Below are 15,978 nucleotides of genomic sequence, written 5' to 3' on the forward strand. Positions count from 1 at the left end.
AGCTCAGGAGCTCAAGGGTGGGCCAGGAGGCTTGGAGAAGACCAGCTGGGCTCAGATCTCTATCAGTGGCTGGTCTGAGGTTAAGGGACGCAGGTTCTTCCCAGAGGACAGATCCAGAGGTCTAAGCCTGACCCTCAGACTCCAAGCCTGGGAGGGAACAGTGGCTCCTGGAGGCTGCAAGGAAACACTGAGTGGTGGCAGCTATTGAGCAGTCACAGCTGTCACACTCCTCCCTGGTCAGCTGCCCTTAGGGCCTTGGATCATATCCCAGTGGTCAGGACTGGGGAACCACAAGGGGCCTTTTTATTCTCTTGTTGTGGGGAAGAAGATGGAGAATGGCCTGAACAGAGGTGGAATTGTGTGCCTGCCTCCCTTCTCCTTCCCATCCCCGGGTCAAGCCTGCTGGGGCCCTTGAAGTCATACAGTGGTGGGAGGTAGAGCTTCCCCAGGAGTCTTGTCCCTGCATGCCACTGTGGCATGTGCTCTCCCTGCCACCCCAGCCCTGGGAGGACACTTTCTGCATAGAGCGTGGCTGCAGGACCCCCTTATTCTTTAGAGGATAATGTGCCTGCAGAGGCCAGTTTGGGGGAGGTACCTGCATTCTTCTCTCCTTTATTCAGTATTCCTTAGAAACTCGCCTGGATGCTTCCCAGGGTGTCACTGTGTGGGGAGTGGAGGGTACAAGGGTGGGCCACAAGTAGGGCCACAAACCCTATTCTTGGGGATTTTATAGGCGGCAGTGGGAGTGGGGAGACCCAGTCCCATTACCAGAAGCCCTCTGCCTGAGCTGTCATGAAAGATGGAATGGTGGTGCATGCTTATAATCCCAGTACTGGGAGGCTGAGACAGGAGGATCACAGGTAGCCAGTCTCAGGTACTTAAATTAGTAAGGCCCTCTGTAACTTAGTGAGACCCTGATTCAAATAAAAAACAGGACTAGGGGTATAGCTCTCAGAGGTAGAATGCCACTGGGTTAATCCCCAGTACTGCAAAAAAACAAAAGACAAAAAATAATAACAAAAAAAAAAACCAAAGCAAAACAAAAAAACCAGTCAAATGGGAACATTACTGAGTTGTGGGAAATACATTATCTATACTCTGACACTGTCCTCCCCTACAGGCACCTCCTATTATGTTTTGTGCCCACACCCCCAGGAAGCCCCCATCTCCAGTCTAGGGTAACCAAGGGTTAATCTTTCAGAAAGTAGTGAATAGGAGAACAGTGACCCTCTGTCCAGCCTGCATTTTGGAACCACTCAGGGTGTTCTACAGAACACAGTCTCCTGGGTTCCCCATCCTCTGCCACTGAAATCTGGATTTCAGTAGTTGGCCGCAGTGTGGGACTTTGAAATCCCCCAGAAACCCTAAAGCGTAGCAGAATTTGAGCATTGCTGGCCTACAGAGTGGGTCCCACGAGCTTCTTCATAAAGGCTGATATGTTACCACTTGTCTGGCCTGAGTGGTGAGCCTCTGTTGGAATGGAGAAGCTGGAAAAGCTTTTAGCTTCTCAAGTCTAGGCCAAATGGGAATTGCTTCTAAAATGACCAATTTCTGGATTCTTCACTGAAATGGAGCCCCAGCTAGTGCAAGGGTGAGGAGCTGATGATTGTAGCTTTTTGTATCTCTGGTACCCAGTGAGAAACTGGAATCTCCAAGATATGGAGCTTCAAGCTTCATTCCCATTCTGTAGATATAGCTGGGGCCCATGGGACATGGTGTCAGGCTCAGAGGTGGAACTCAGCATTTGTTGGGAGCATCTTCCAGGGACCTGGTCTGTCTCTGGCTGGCTTAGCCCTTTTGGTCCCAAGCCCCGTTCTGCAGCTGACCATTGTTTTTCTTCCTGTCCAAAGATCCTGAAGTACATTCTCAGTCGTGAGATCAAGGAGAAGCCACTGCGGAGCCTGTCCAGGAAGTTCACTGATTGGGCTTATGGGCCTGTGTCATCCTCGCTCTATGACCTGACCAATGTGGACACCACAACAGAGAACTCTGTGCTGGAAATCATCGTCTACAACACCAACATCGATGTGGGTCTCCTGGGTGGCTGGAAGGGGCAGAGAGTGAGGGCTGGACCTCAAACCACAGCTCAGAGGGCATTGGAAAGACCTGTGCCACTGGCCCCACAATGTCCATAGCCCCTAGTTTTTTGTGGCAGAGTCAGCATGGGGTGGGGGCTGGGTCAGATGCTGGCCTCAGCTGTTCCTGATCAACTTTGAATTGTAGGCTGTAATGGTAGTGAGTTCCCTGGGTCCTAGAATCCTAGGCAGTTTGGGTGTGCATGTGTGTGAGGGGGTGGCTGGTGTTAATCTTCAACATTTTGATTCTCTCTCATTCTCCCTGCTAGTTTATATGGTGTGGCTTGGAATTCTTTCTCCCCTGAAATCTATTTAAACATGAGAGTCAAGAAATATAGGGCTAGAGCCATGGAATGGAGCTTCCTGAAGGAGGCTGGATGGGGAGGCCAGTGAAGCTGGAGTCAAACAGAGAGGATCAACTTTGAGGCATTTTCAGCTCCTGGGAGAAGTGGGACAGGCAGGCTGTGTCCCCTCTCATATTTTATCAACAATCCTGCTTCCCAGAGCCTGACCGTCCAGGGTCTCCCTGGACCCTCCCAGCAGCCTGGTTGGTAGGGCAGGGATTATTATCCTTTTATGGATGAGGAGACTGAGGCCCAGAGAGGGTCAGGCCTGTCTTAAGTTCACACAGTAAAGTGGGGCACATTAAATGTCCTCAATCCCCACCACACATCAGATTCTCCTGCTGGAAGCCCCATCCTCCCAGGGTATCTGACAGCTGCCAGGAACCAGAAGTGACAGTTCCAACATTTTCAGCCAAACCAGTCACTGGGGCAAAATGACTGGGCTCCTTCTGCTAGGGGTCCTGCTGACTCAGAGATCCTGATGGGCCTTTTGAAATGGTCCTGCTCCTTTTCCCTCATCTCCATGGTGACTGGTGGTGTCCCACCCCCAGAACCGACATGAGATGCTGACACTGGAGCCCCTGCACACGCTGCTGCACATGAAGTGGAAGAAATTTGCCAAGTACATGTTTTTCCTGTCCTTCTGCTTCTATTTCTTCTACAACATCACCCTGACTCTCGTCTCTTACTACCGTCCCCGGGAGGAGGAGGTATGTGTCTTCAGGATGGATGGGGAGGTCAGAGGTGAAGAAGCTTGGATCTTCCCCACATGCAGATGGGGGAACTGAGGACCAGAAAGGCTAGGAGATTTGGGTAGGGTCATCCATAGTTGTCAATTTTCATCCTTAAAAGTTTTTAGGGAATTGAGTATATGTCTTTAGAGCTCAGCTGGGCTAATCCGAGTCCTCAGCTCCAGGGAGACTCATGTTGGGGGGAAAGCTGGGGAATCGGAAGCCCCAGGCCCTGTGCAGATTTCCACCTGAATCTGGAGTGCTTTGGGTATTTTGTTTTGTTTTGTTTTTTGTGAGAGAATCAGGAGGTGGGAGGAGGAGGTCACTTTGCCAAACTTCCCTACCACACTGGACCTTGGCTTTCCGTCCATCACCACAGCACCGTCTCTCAAGTTTCTTTAACTCTGTGAGGCTCTCCTGTGTGTCTGATGGTAAATGGGCTCTGGAAAGGACAAATGCTATAGGACATGTTGGGGAGTTACACAGAATGGATTTTACTTGTTGCTATAGAGTTCTGGGATCCCACTAAAGGTAGGAAGGCAGGGACAGGGTGCTCCAGTGCCACCCTGCCCTCTACAAAGACTGCTTCATGCTGGCCTCTGGCCCATCTTGGAGGTCTGGCATGCATATGCTTCATGGCCCTTCAAGAGGTAGTGCTGCCTCCTTCCTCCCTCCCACTCTTACCAGCCTCCTCCCCTCCTCTCCAGGCCCTCCCACACCCCTTGGCCCTGACACACAAGATGGGGTGGCTACAGCTCTTAGGGAGGATGTTTGTGCTCATCTGGGCCACGTGCATCTCTGTGAAAGAGGTGAGTGAGCTTCAAAGCCCTTCCAGACTTCCCTGCGAGACTCCCTACTCTGCTATTATTGCTGAGGGATATGGGGATGTGTGTCCTTTCTAAGCCTTACAATTTCTGAGTTATAACATGGGAACAAATGAATGAGGCAGGCTCATCTGACCTATTTCATTCCCATTATCCATATCTCCATCTACCCACCATTTATATACCTTTCCAGCCACTAGTGCCTATCTTCTTATCCATCCATCCACCCACCCATCCATCCATCCGTCAATAGGTATCTTATAAGCACCTTCTATATGTGAGGTCTTGGGGGAGGTAACAGAGATGAACTGTGCCTCATTGAGTTCATTATTTGGTAGAGGCTATGACACAGGTATATACATCTAGACTTACAGGTAGACTGTGAAAAGTGCCCTAAATTGTCTTTAGAGTGCTCAGCAGAAGGGAGATGACTTTTGTTTAGTGGCAGAAGCAGGGAAGAAAGCTTGAAGACAGAGATGGCACTTACCTAACTGGTAGGGCAGGATGGGACACAAGGACATTGGAAACCAGGTCATTATGGGATGGGGATCAGCATGAACAAGGGCTCAGAGGCCGGAACACTAGGCCATTGTTGGAGAATATCAGGCAGCTGTAGTGATTATGTGGCTTTGCAGGTTCTGGGGTGAGAAGTTCGAGAGGTAAGAAGATTGAGGGAGCATCCACAGCTCTCTGACAGTGGGGTCACCTACACCTTCCATCCCCTCAGGTCCTTCAGCCAGGGGCATTTGGAGGATGCAGCTTTTTTTTTTCCCCTTTTGGTCTCAGGGCATCGCGATCTTCCTGCTGCGACCTTCAGATCTGCAATCCATTCTGTCGGATGCCTGGTTTCACTTTGTCTTGTAAGTAGGCCTGTCTTCATGCTCACACTTCAAAGGCAGAGAGCTAAAGTCTTTTGCTGTGGCTTCCATGTTCCTCTGGAACAGCCACTCCACTGGTTCACCATATCCAGACATTCTGCCATAGTGATGTGCCAGGGAGAGGGGTGCATAGATACCCATAGAGAGGGTCAGACTCCCTTAGGACAGTGCCCACAGATGGTGGCAGCAACCACTCACTCTATCCTGTCACAGAGCCTGAGGGCAGGCAGCCTGGAGAAGGCATAAAAGGCTTAGTAGTCCTGTTGACTTTTTTTTTTTTTTTATAAAAAAGTCAGCCAGATGTGGTGGAGCACGCTTGTAATCCCCGTGCTTGGGAGGCAGAGGCAGGAGGATAGTGCTGGTTTGGAGCCAGCCTCACTAGCTTAAGAGACCCTGTTTCCAAATTTAAAAAAATATAAAAATAGGTCAGGACTGCCAGCTTCCCCAGCAGTCCATCCTGGTTGTGTGGGACCTCAGAGTTGCCATATGGGACCTTATCAGATCAGGAGTGTGTGAGGCACCTGAGGACTCACTGAGTCCCATTTATCAGAGCGCAGAAGCAAATCCCCCATCACAGGCACTTCAGTGGTGTCAAAGCCCCAGAACCCTCGTCAGCTTCACCCCCAGCTCATGCAGGCTTGTGGTCACAGGGCTTCAGCCAGAGAGCCCAGCTGAGCAGCCTCTCTGAATGAGATCATGTTGCAGCTGACATCAAAGCCTCCTGGGACCTCTGTCACTAAAGGAACAGAGGCCGATTCAGCTTTACTGCCTTGTAAAAGGATAGAATCTGCAGCTTGGGATGAAGAACACTGGGGTCTGTGGCTGTGTAGACCACATTGAAGTTTATTCTGAGCATTTAGGAGTCTGGATCTATGGGACCTTGAAACTTGGCCTGATGTTTCCAAATAGCTAGGTGTTTTATTAAGTATGTACTGCCTCCAGAGACATGAACCTAGTTCATCATCCCTGTGGGCAGCTGGGGCACTCAGATACTGCAGTAAACAGATGGGCCAGGGACGATCCTGCCCCGTGATGCAAGGCATATGCACATCTGTCATCTTTGAGGAAATATGATGATCAGAGAAAACTTCATTTAGACAACCACTTGTTTCAGTGCATGGTCCTGTTCTTCTGCTTCCTGATTATTTTGTTAGCATAGAGGAAGGTGGAGACATCTTCCCTCATTCCAGTCCCAAATGCAGTTGACCAATCTGACATTTGTTCTTCACTGCATCAGAAAAACAAGCTTGCCCATGTCCTGATATTGATTAGATATTTTGTTTCTTTTTTTGCTGGTCTGGGAATGGAACCCAGGGGTGTTCAACCTCTGACCTATACCCCCTGCTCTATTTTTTTATTCTTTATTTTGAAACAGGGTCTCACTAAGTTGTGGAGAGCCTCACTAAGTAGCTGAGGCTGTCCGTGAACCAGGATCCTCCAGTCTCAGCCTCCCAAATGCTGGGATTACAAGGGTGTGCAACCACGCCTGGAAATTAGATATTTTATAATCGTGAAAATGGCCTGGTGTCATAAGCAAGAGAGTGTTTTCAACCAGATGTCAGCAAACTGAAAGTGAATGCACTTTGTTGGAGTGTACTTTGATCTCATATGTTTGGTATATGTTGTACTTTAAAAAATACAATTGTATTTTTTACACATGACATAAAAGTTAACATCTTGACCATTTTTAAATATACAGCTCCAAGCTGCAAAGCACATTCACATTGTTGTGCAACCAGTCTCCAGGATGTTTTTCATCTTGCAAAACTGAAATTCTGTACCCAGTAAACAACAGCTCTTGCCCCCCCCCCATTACCAAACCCCACATACAACCAATATTCTATTTTCTGTTTCTTTGAATTTGATTACTCTGGGCACTTCATATAAGTGGAATCAAATAGTATTTGTTTTCTTGTGAGTGGCTTATTTCATTCAGCACATGTCATACTTGTTTTTAAAAAGAATAGAGCCTGGGTGTGGTGGAACATGCTTGTAATCCCAGCATTCAGGAGGCTGAGACCAGAGGATCACAGTTCTCTGACAGCCTCAGCTAGTTAGTGAGGCCCTCTGCAACTCAGTGAGAACCGATTTCAAAATAAAGAATAAAAAATAGGGCAGGGGGTGTAGCTTGGAGGTCGAATGCCCCCGAACCTGCAAAAAAAAAAAAAAAAAAAAGAATATGTTTTGGGATGTTTATTATGATTGGTTTATAAGTACAAATGTTGACAGTTTCTGCTATTTTGGTTATAAATGGCATTTCTAATGACATTTACCACATTTACCACATTCTAATGGTATTTACCACATCCTGGGTATACTCTGGTGGCCCCCGAATCTCTAAGGAATCATAAATCACACAGTAATATAAAGATCATATAGCCTCTGGGCTGCATTCTAGAGTCTGCTGGAGCCCTAAGATCTATTTTTTTGTGTGTGGTAGACCTATTTTATATTTTTATTTGGAAACAGGGTCTCTTAAGCCAGTGCGGCTGGCTTCAAACCTGTGTGATCCTCCTGTCTCTGCCTCCCAAGCGCGGGGATTACAAGCATGCGCCTCCACACCTGGCTTAAGATCTATTTTTTTAAAGTCCTGTTGGTCACAACCACCACTGGTCCCAACTCACATCTGGCAATGTACCCTACAAGGCTGGAGTTCAGGCCAGTGGAAAGGACATGAAGCAGCCTGAGGTATCAGTGGCCACCAGAGTGACTGGTCAGGGGGTTTTAGGTATGGGGTTTTTGAATGTTTCTTTCTACCCTGATGCTAAAGTAAGTAAGGCCCTTGTCTCCTGTGTCTCCTGAACAGTTTTATCCAAGCTGTGCTTGTGATACTGTCTGTCTTCTTGTACTTGTTTACCTACAAAGAATACCTTGCCTGCCTTGTGCTGGCGATGGCCCTGGGCTGGGCGAACATGCTCTACTATACACGCGGGTTCCAGTCCATGGGGATGTACAGCGTCATGATCCAGAAGGTATGGGAGTCGTGCAGGTGGGAGGGCCCACATTAAAGATAGGGACGAGGTCTGAAGAAGAAAAGGGCTTAAACAGGGGCATTAAGTCTACTGTTATTTCTCCCAAAGGCCACAGTCTCCCTTTGCTTTTGGTCAGACTTATAAGTATCCAGACGTTAAGATGCCCGGGGGCCATTGAGAAGGGATGTTCTCAAGATGAAGGAGTGTTCTCTCCCCTGGGCAGTGGTGTGCTGGAAAATATTTAATAATTTCTCTCTTTGTGTGTGTGTGTGTGTGTGTGTGTGTGTGTGTGTGTGTGTGTATGCTAAGAATGAAATGGACCCCTTTGAAATGCAAAGCTCCAAATTATTAATTCTTTTTGGTGGTACTGGGGTTCCTGGAAACCCTTCTACCTCCGGACTACACTCCCAGACACCTATTTTTTTATATTATTTTTTATTTGGAAACAGGGTCTCTTAAGCCAGAGAGGCTGGCTTTGAACCTGTGTGATCCTCCTGTCTCTGCCTCCCAAGTGCGGGGATTACAAGCGTGCGCCACCATGCCCGGCGCTCCAAATTATTTTAACTTCTGAACTTCCTCATGCTGGGGATAGACAACAAAGAAATTAACATTGGTTTGTTCTCTGATTAGCACAGCCTAGCTAAATCTATATCTGTATATCATCTGGCTTTTGTTTCTATAAATTATAACTACTTCTGTAGACACAACCTAGTAACTGCTTTTGTAGAAACAACATCTAGCTGTGTTTTCCCAGTTTTATCACTGCATAAAATTTATTTCTTCTTTTCCCATCATCTGCCTATTTCTTATGCGGGCAGGTGGCCAAATCCATCCAGCCTGGATCCAGGCAGTCTCCCCAGGTGGGCTGCCAGTAACAAAAATATTGAAGATTTACTTTCTTGGTATACTTCAAGTATACAAATTGTTGCTAACTACAGTCATCATGCTGTACATTCCACACCCAGAACTTACTCATTTTATCACTGAACTTTTGATTTAGTTCTGCAAAATGGCTGTTTAATTTAGCTCACAAAATTCATAAAAGTGTAACTATTTCATGAAAACTGAGCAGTCAGCTCTTGTGAGTTAGTATGGGCAGGCTCCAGCATGCCACTGCTCCCAGGAAGTGTGAGCCCCTATGGAGAAAGGTACAGGGCAAACCAGAGATTGAGCTCCAAGAGATGAAGAGGGAAGAACCTGAGGCTGGTATTAGAACAGAAGGCTCCCCGGAGGAGGAGGCAGGGTCCAGAACTGGGCCCAGAACATCAAGAACATTCTGCTGGGGGAAGGGAGAGTGACCTGAGTACAGGCAAGGATGGGGCGGGAACTGGAAGAGGGAGGGAAAAAGGAAGGAATTCAGCGTACAGTAGATAAAGATGCTCACACATTACATAAAATCATGTTTATTTTCTTGTAGGTCATTCTGCATGATGTTCTGAAGTTCTTGTTTGTATATATCGTGTTCTTACTTGGATTTGGAGTAGGTAATTGATTTCTAAATAAGAGCAACTCCCATATTTGTAAAGCATTTTATACAGATGTCAAATGCAAAGCACACAGCAGCAATTATATCAGCTACTAATGGATAGATGGGGAGCTGCCATGCTTAGTGTTTTCCAAGCAGTACCTTTTACTTCTCTTGACAATATGGTCAAGTTATAATCATCGTCCCATATAAGCCCCAAGTAGGTGAAGCTTAGCAGCTCTGGCCTGTCACTCTTACCTGTACACACTGTGTGATCTGCCTTTGATTTCCACACCCATCATCTCTTGAGATAGGCTTGGCAGGGGCTTTGGAAACTAGATTCTATAGAAACTTGACTTATGATCTTCAAAAAGTAGGAACAAAGCAATAAATGCATTGAGGTAACTTCCTTTGGCCCATCACATCTTCCTTCTCTCATAGTTTGCTTTAGATATACCTGTGAGAACTTCTTGTCTTCTAGAGACCAGAAATGAGAAGTCCCCTCTTAAAATCTCTCTATTTACTATGGAAGGAACAGCACAATCCACTTGTATTTCTAACCTTTGCATAGAAGTATGGTCCCCACTCCTAGGACAATTTTTTCCCCTCTTCATTTTTTCACAATCAGTGGAATTTGAAATTAGACTGTTCCCTTCTACCTGGTACATTTTATGGGTCAAAATTTGCCTTAATTGCTCACTCACATATGTGTTTTTTCATCCTTGTATTCAGTCACATGTCCGTTTGTTCTTTTACCCATCTAGCAAAGAACCTCTACTGTGGTGTATGAGAGAGAGAGAGAGGGAGGGAGAGAGAGACAGAGAGAGAGAGAGAGAGAGAGAGAGAAGAGAGATGCTGAGTGTGGTGGCATACACCTGCAATCCTAGTACATGGGAGGCAGAGACTGGAAGATCACAGGTTCAAGATCAGCTTCAAGAACTTAGTGAGGCTCTCAGAAACCTAGTGAGATCCTATTTTAAAACAAAAAACAAAAAGTGGGGGGCTGGGAGTGTAGCTCAGTGGTACAATGCCCCTAGATTCAATCCCAAGTACCCAAAACCAAAACAGAACACAGAGAGAAGAACATGGTTCTTGTTCACGGGGAGCTTGAAACATAGCATTAGGAGATTTGGGTTCTTACAGTCTTGGGGAAGGTGATCCAGGATATAGAAAATCAGGAGCTTAAAGACTAGTTGGGGAGCCAGGAACACACATGTAGATTATAATCAGCAAATTAGCAAGGCTGGGAATGTGCAAGGGTCAAACTGTGTGGTGGAGGAGGGAGAGAAGAATATGGGCTTTGTTAGGTAGGAAGAAGCTTCTGCAGGAGGTCAGGGCAGAGAAACCAGCCTGAGGAGGCCTCTGGGAGATCTGAGGCTGGAGGTGGGAGTTAAGGGACCAGAGGGAAGGAGGCAGTGTGGGCATGTTTTTGTGTGCACATGTGTACAAGCTTGTGGGAGTCATTAGCCAGACGAGAGGCAGCAGCAAACACCCTGTTTTGTCCTCCCAGCCCTAGCTTCACTGATCGAGAAGTGTTCCAAAGACAATAAGGACTGTAGCTCATATGGCAGCTTCAGCGATGCCGTGCTGGAGCTCTTCAAGCTCACCATAGGTCTGGGCGACCTGAACATCCAGCAGAACTCCACATACCCTATCCTCTTTCTGTTCCTGCTCATCACCTACGTCATCCTTACCTTCGTCCTCCTGCTCAACATGCTCATCGCTCTGATGGGAGAAACGGTGGAGAATGTCTCCAAGGAGAGCGAGCGGATCTGGCGCCTGCAGGTGAGCTGGGTGGAGACCTCAGTGTGCCAGCCTCCACAGGGATGGGTTCAACACATGGTCATCAACAGCCTTCAGCACTAATAGGCCAGAGATGGGGCCTGGGAATCTGAGGAAGTCTTAGTCCAGGTTATTCTAGTACAGGGTCTAGGAATTGTAGCTGAATAATACCATGTATGAAAGCAACTCAAACTTTTGGGGACAATTGGCTCAGAGTCAACAGTGTGATAGGTGGATGTTGATGTGTGACCTTAGTTTTCATTAAGAGGAATATAGGGAGCCCGGCGTGGTGGCGCATGCTTGTAATCCCAGCAATTGGGAGGCCGAGACCAGAGGATTGCAGTTTGTGGACAGCCTCAGCTACTTAGTGAGGCTCTCTGCAACTCAGTGAGACCTGGTTTCAAAATAAAAGACTAAAAAATAGGACAGGGGGTGTAGCTTGGAGGTTGAATGCCCCTGGGTTCCATCTCCAGACCCACACACACAAAAAAGAGTATAGGAAGCTGGGCATGGTAGCACATGCTTGTAATCCCAGCATTTGGGAGGCTGAGACTGGAGAATCACGGTTCGTGGACAGCCTCAGCTATTAAGTGAAGGCCTCCGCAATTTAGTTAGACCCTGTTTCAAAATAAAGAATAAAAACCAGGTGTGGTGGCGCACACTTGTAATCCCCGTGCTTGGGAGGCGGAGACAGGAGGATCGTGCAGGTTCGAAGCCAGCCTTGCTGGTTTAAGAGACCCTGTTTCCAAATAAAAAATATAAAATAGGTCTGGGAGTGTAGCCTGGAGGTAGAAGGGTTCCATCCCCAGTAACACACACACACACACACACACACACACACACACACACACACAGAATAAAACAAATAGGGTGGGGGTGTAGCTTGGAGGTTGAATGTCCCTGGGTTCCATCTTCAGACCCGCAAAAAAAAAAAAAAAAAAAAAAAAAGAGGAATATAGGAGCTGGGTGTGGTGGCACTTGCCTGTAATCCCAGTACTTGGGAGGCGGAGACAAGAAGATTCAAGGTTCAAGACCAGCCCCAGCAACATAGTGAGACCCTCAGTGACTTAGTGAAACCTCATTTTAAAATAAAAAATAAAAAGGGCTAGAGGTTTATCTTGTTGATGAATTCATTCCTGGGTTCAATCCTCAGTATCATGAGAGAGAGAGAGAGAGAGAGAGAGAGAGAGAGAGAGAAAGAGAGAGAGAAGAGAGAGAGAGAAGAGAGAGAGAGAGAGAGAGAGAGAGAGAGAGAGAGAGAGAGAGAAGAGAGAGAGAGAGAGAGAGAGATATGCAGTCTAAGTCAATGGATAACAGTTTTTCTCTGCTTCATCCTGGCCTTAACACTCCTCACCCATTGAAGATACCAACCCAAGATGAGTGCAGAAGTTGTACCAGATTTGGGAGAGGACTAGAGACTATGCCTGACAAGAAACCAAGGTTGAAGAAGGGGAGAGTTTATTTAGAAATCTGCAATGCTACTTGTGAAAGAGAGAACAGCCCTTTTCTGTGGCCCCAGCAAGCAGAACCCAAGTACATGGAAGAACTACACAAGAAGTTTCCTAATTATTAAGTTTGACACAAGAAGATTCCTAATTATTAACACCTTTTTAATTGGATTGTTAATACTGGTAGGATATATTGGGCAAGTTATGGCTGGGCAAACTGCAGAGGGAATCCTATGGCTAGGAGGAGGTGTGTAATTATGTGACATTTGAAATTGTCCCATATGGGATTCCAGAATCCTAACATTTCAGGAAACTCCTGAACTTCCAGAGACATTATTTATGTCATGCTTAAATCAAATTGAACATCTTTCCCAAACTTCCTGCTTTTTCATTTAAAAATTCTGTAGGTTAGGTGTACCCTACAAGATCTATACATTAATCATGGGTGAAGTCGGAGGAGCAGTTTGGTGGTATGTGTGCTCTTATTGTGTGTGTGCATGTGTGTGTGTGTGTGGTACTGGGAACTGAACCCAAGAGTCTTCTACCTCCCAGCTAGACCTCCCAGCCCTATTTTATTATTTTTATTTTGAAACAAGGTCTTGGTAAGTTACTGAGGGCCTTACTAAGTTGCTAAAGCTGACCTCGAACCTGAAATCGTCCTGTCTCAGCTTCCCAAGCACTGGGATTACAGGAGTGTGTGGGACTATGCCCTGGTGCATGCTCACTCTGGTGGAACTGTGCTTCTGGGGCTGGCTCTGAGAAATGAGCATAGCCTTGTTTATGTCCCCAGAGAGCCAGAACAATCTTGGAGTTTGAGAAAATGTTACCAGAATGGCTGAGGAGCCGATTCCGGATGGGAGAGCTGTGTAAAGTAGCAGAGGAAGACTTCAGGCTCTGTTTGCGGTAACAAGGGGGAGGGGCTCTTGAGCGGGAGAGGGACACCTCAGTGAACACATTAGAGAAGTACAGTTGCTGCTTGCTTGTCATAACCACATCTGTCTCTTGTGGCCTCCTTAAAAAGTGGTATTTGCTCTTGTGTGGATATGGACTTGGAATGAGAGTCCCTGAGCTTGAGAAGAGAAAGGGAAAGAGACTGATGCCATAAGGTCCCTTCTCTGCCCTTTTGGGTGTGCTCTATGGCCTTTGTTATTTGACATAGACAAGATTTGCAAACCTGATGGTCTGTGTCCTTCTGTCTAACCTGTGTGGGTTCATGTGACAGCAGGGGGCAGGGGACATATATTATTAGACAAAGGGAAAGTGAAGTGGATGCTTTCTACAGGTCTCAAACTTTCTGGTTTCAAAAAAGTCCTCTTATATTTCATGACTACCTTTTCAGATAAGTGCCTCTCTTTCTACCCTCTACCTGACTGCCTAACCCTATTGGTGATCTTTATAATTGTATTTAACCTACTTATCAAGAAGGACCCCCTGAAAACCATCATTTCCAACTATAATCTGTATCCTAACAAAAATGTCTGTTCAGACACTCTTACTCTAGAGATGGTCTCTTGATGTGAACTTAAGTCAAACCAATGTCTCCAGTTGTGATCTAACACCCTAAGCACTGTCCACTCCTTCTGGCATGAATCCTAACTATCTTCTTTCACGGCATCCTTAATCCTAGCTAAAGTTGTACAGATTAAATCCTCATGCCTTCTCAGCCTCCCTTTTCCCTTCCCTCCTCTCCATCCCTCCTTCCCCGTGGGCAAGTCAAGCCTAGCTGCAGATGTCTGAAGATGTACCCTTATACCTATCTAAGCAACTGACAGAATTTCTAGGTCCCATACACTGTAGGGAGAACTGATCATTGAGAAAAATGGGGTCTTTGTCAGGTTCCAAACCCTCATAATGCTGATGTGACCTTGTGGGTCAGGTGTGTTTCTGATTTCTGGGATTTCCAGAAGGGGAGCTCCATAGAAACGATGACATCCTGAATCCAGTGCTATTTGCATTTAGTGAGGTTCAATTGTTAAGTAGTGAGAATGATGACCACATTTGCAGGATCAATGAGGTGAAGTGGACTGAATGGAAAACACATGTCTCCTTCCTTAATGAAGATCCGGGTTCCATTAGACGTACAGGTATGGTTGGCATGAGGTGGTGTGAGGGGTCCATTCCTGTTTAACCATGTGGCTTTATGCAAATCAAGACTGAGGGTCCTGATTTTTCTTATCTATAAAATGGGAGGATTGAATTAAATTGAATCCAGGTCCCTTCTGGCTTGCACATTTATAACCCCAGTTAGAACAACTTTTAAAAATTAGGTTGTATAGCTGGGCACAGTGGTGCTTGCCTATAATACCAGTACTTGGAAGACTGAGATAGGCAGATCACAGGTTCAAGGCCAGTTTCAGCAATTTAGCAAGGACTTCAGCAACTTGGCAAGACTCTGTTTCAAATTTTTTTAAAAAAAGGAAGTAGGGCTGGAGGGTGTAGCTCAGAGGTAGCATGTCTCTGAATTCAGTCCTCCGTACAAAAAATAAATAAAAAAATTTAAAAATTAGGTGATGTACAAAGAAATGGAAACATATGGCATGCAGAGTGATATACTTCTAAAGTAGTTTTTTTTTTTTTTGGTGGTACTGGGGGGTAGAACCCAGAGGCTTTTACTTCCAGGCTACACTCCTAGACCTATTTTCTCTTTTATTTGGAAACAGGGTCTCACTAAGTTGCTGAGAGCCTCACTAAGTAGCTGAGGCTGGCTTCGAACCTGTGCGATCCTCCTGTCTCAGCCTACCAAGCATGGGGATTACAAGTGTGCGCCACCACACCTGGATAAAGTAGTTTTTTTTTTTTTTTAAAGCAGATTTCAACAAAATTCAAGATTCTTCCAGGAACAACAGCAAAACTACCCTGAATGCGTTTGATGAAATGGACGAATTTCCAGAAACCTCAGTGTAGCAGCAGACCCAAGAGTTGTTGTAGACGCGGGCTGTCTGATGAGTAGGCCCATTCCTGTACTCTTTCTGCACTGTGGAGATGTGCAGAGTGGTGAACTAGATACAGAGAGTATCTACACGTGGAGCAGGTGACTATGTGGAGAGTAGCTCTCAGTGTTGGAGAGTGAAACACTGTGGGCTTTGATAGTCAGCAGTTAGTGTAAACCCATGGCCAGTATTCCTGAGCCTGGAAGTCTCCTGAAATTGGGGTGACATCCCTGGTTTGACCAGCTGCAGATCAGCTTGGCTGGGACAATGGGTGTTGGGGAGGGGACAGAGGCCTGAAGAGCAAGGAGAGTTGTCTATCCTCCTGCCAGCATCTCCTTGTTAGCTCCAACCCCAGCCCACCATTTCCACTGGGTTGCCTGAATTTTTGAGTGACTTCTGATCTCATTCCAGAATGTGCAGGGAATTGAGCTGAGTGGAATATCCTGAGAGAGGAAGGGAGAGAGCTATGGCAACGTCCTTTCAGAACCTTTAGGAAATAGGAAGCTACCCTTGGAATGAAACCCAAGGC

At 46.4% G+C, this 15,978-nt stretch overlaps 1 protein-coding gene across 2 annotated transcripts in view; it reads left to right on the top strand.

Moving 5' to 3' along the window:
* TRPV3 (transient receptor potential cation channel subfamily V member 3) overlaps positions 1-15,423 on the top strand; it is a gene marked incomplete at both ends in the record, with an annotated part of 30,042 nt that extends 14,619 nt beyond the window's left edge. The window contains 10 exons of one of the 2 annotated variants that reach the window (XM_080712201.1): positions 1,851-2,027; positions 2,971-3,129; positions 3,858-3,959; positions 4,761-4,834; positions 7,659-7,824; positions 9,242-9,308; positions 10,800-11,074; positions 13,310-13,422; positions 14,524-14,603; positions 15,326-15,423. In XM_080712201.1, the coding sequence (XP_080568327.1) occupies positions 1,851-2,027; positions 2,971-3,129; positions 3,858-3,959; positions 4,761-4,834; positions 7,659-7,824; positions 9,242-9,308; positions 10,800-11,074; positions 13,310-13,422; positions 14,524-14,603; positions 15,326-15,423 (1,311 nt within the window). The remainder of the gene's footprint in view (positions 1-1,850; positions 2,028-2,970; positions 3,130-3,857; positions 3,960-4,760; positions 4,835-7,658; positions 7,825-9,241; positions 9,309-10,799; positions 11,075-13,309; positions 13,423-14,523; positions 14,604-15,325) is intronic. The other variant, XM_080712202.1, reaches the window with a different exon arrangement.
* Positions 15,424-15,978: the final 555 nt, after the last annotated feature.

This window comes from Muscardinus avellanarius (genome assembly GCF_963383645.1).
Source record: "Muscardinus avellanarius genome assembly, chromosome: 16".
In the NCBI taxonomy this organism is placed as follows: domain Eukaryota; kingdom Metazoa; phylum Chordata; class Mammalia; order Rodentia; family Gliridae; genus Muscardinus; species Muscardinus avellanarius.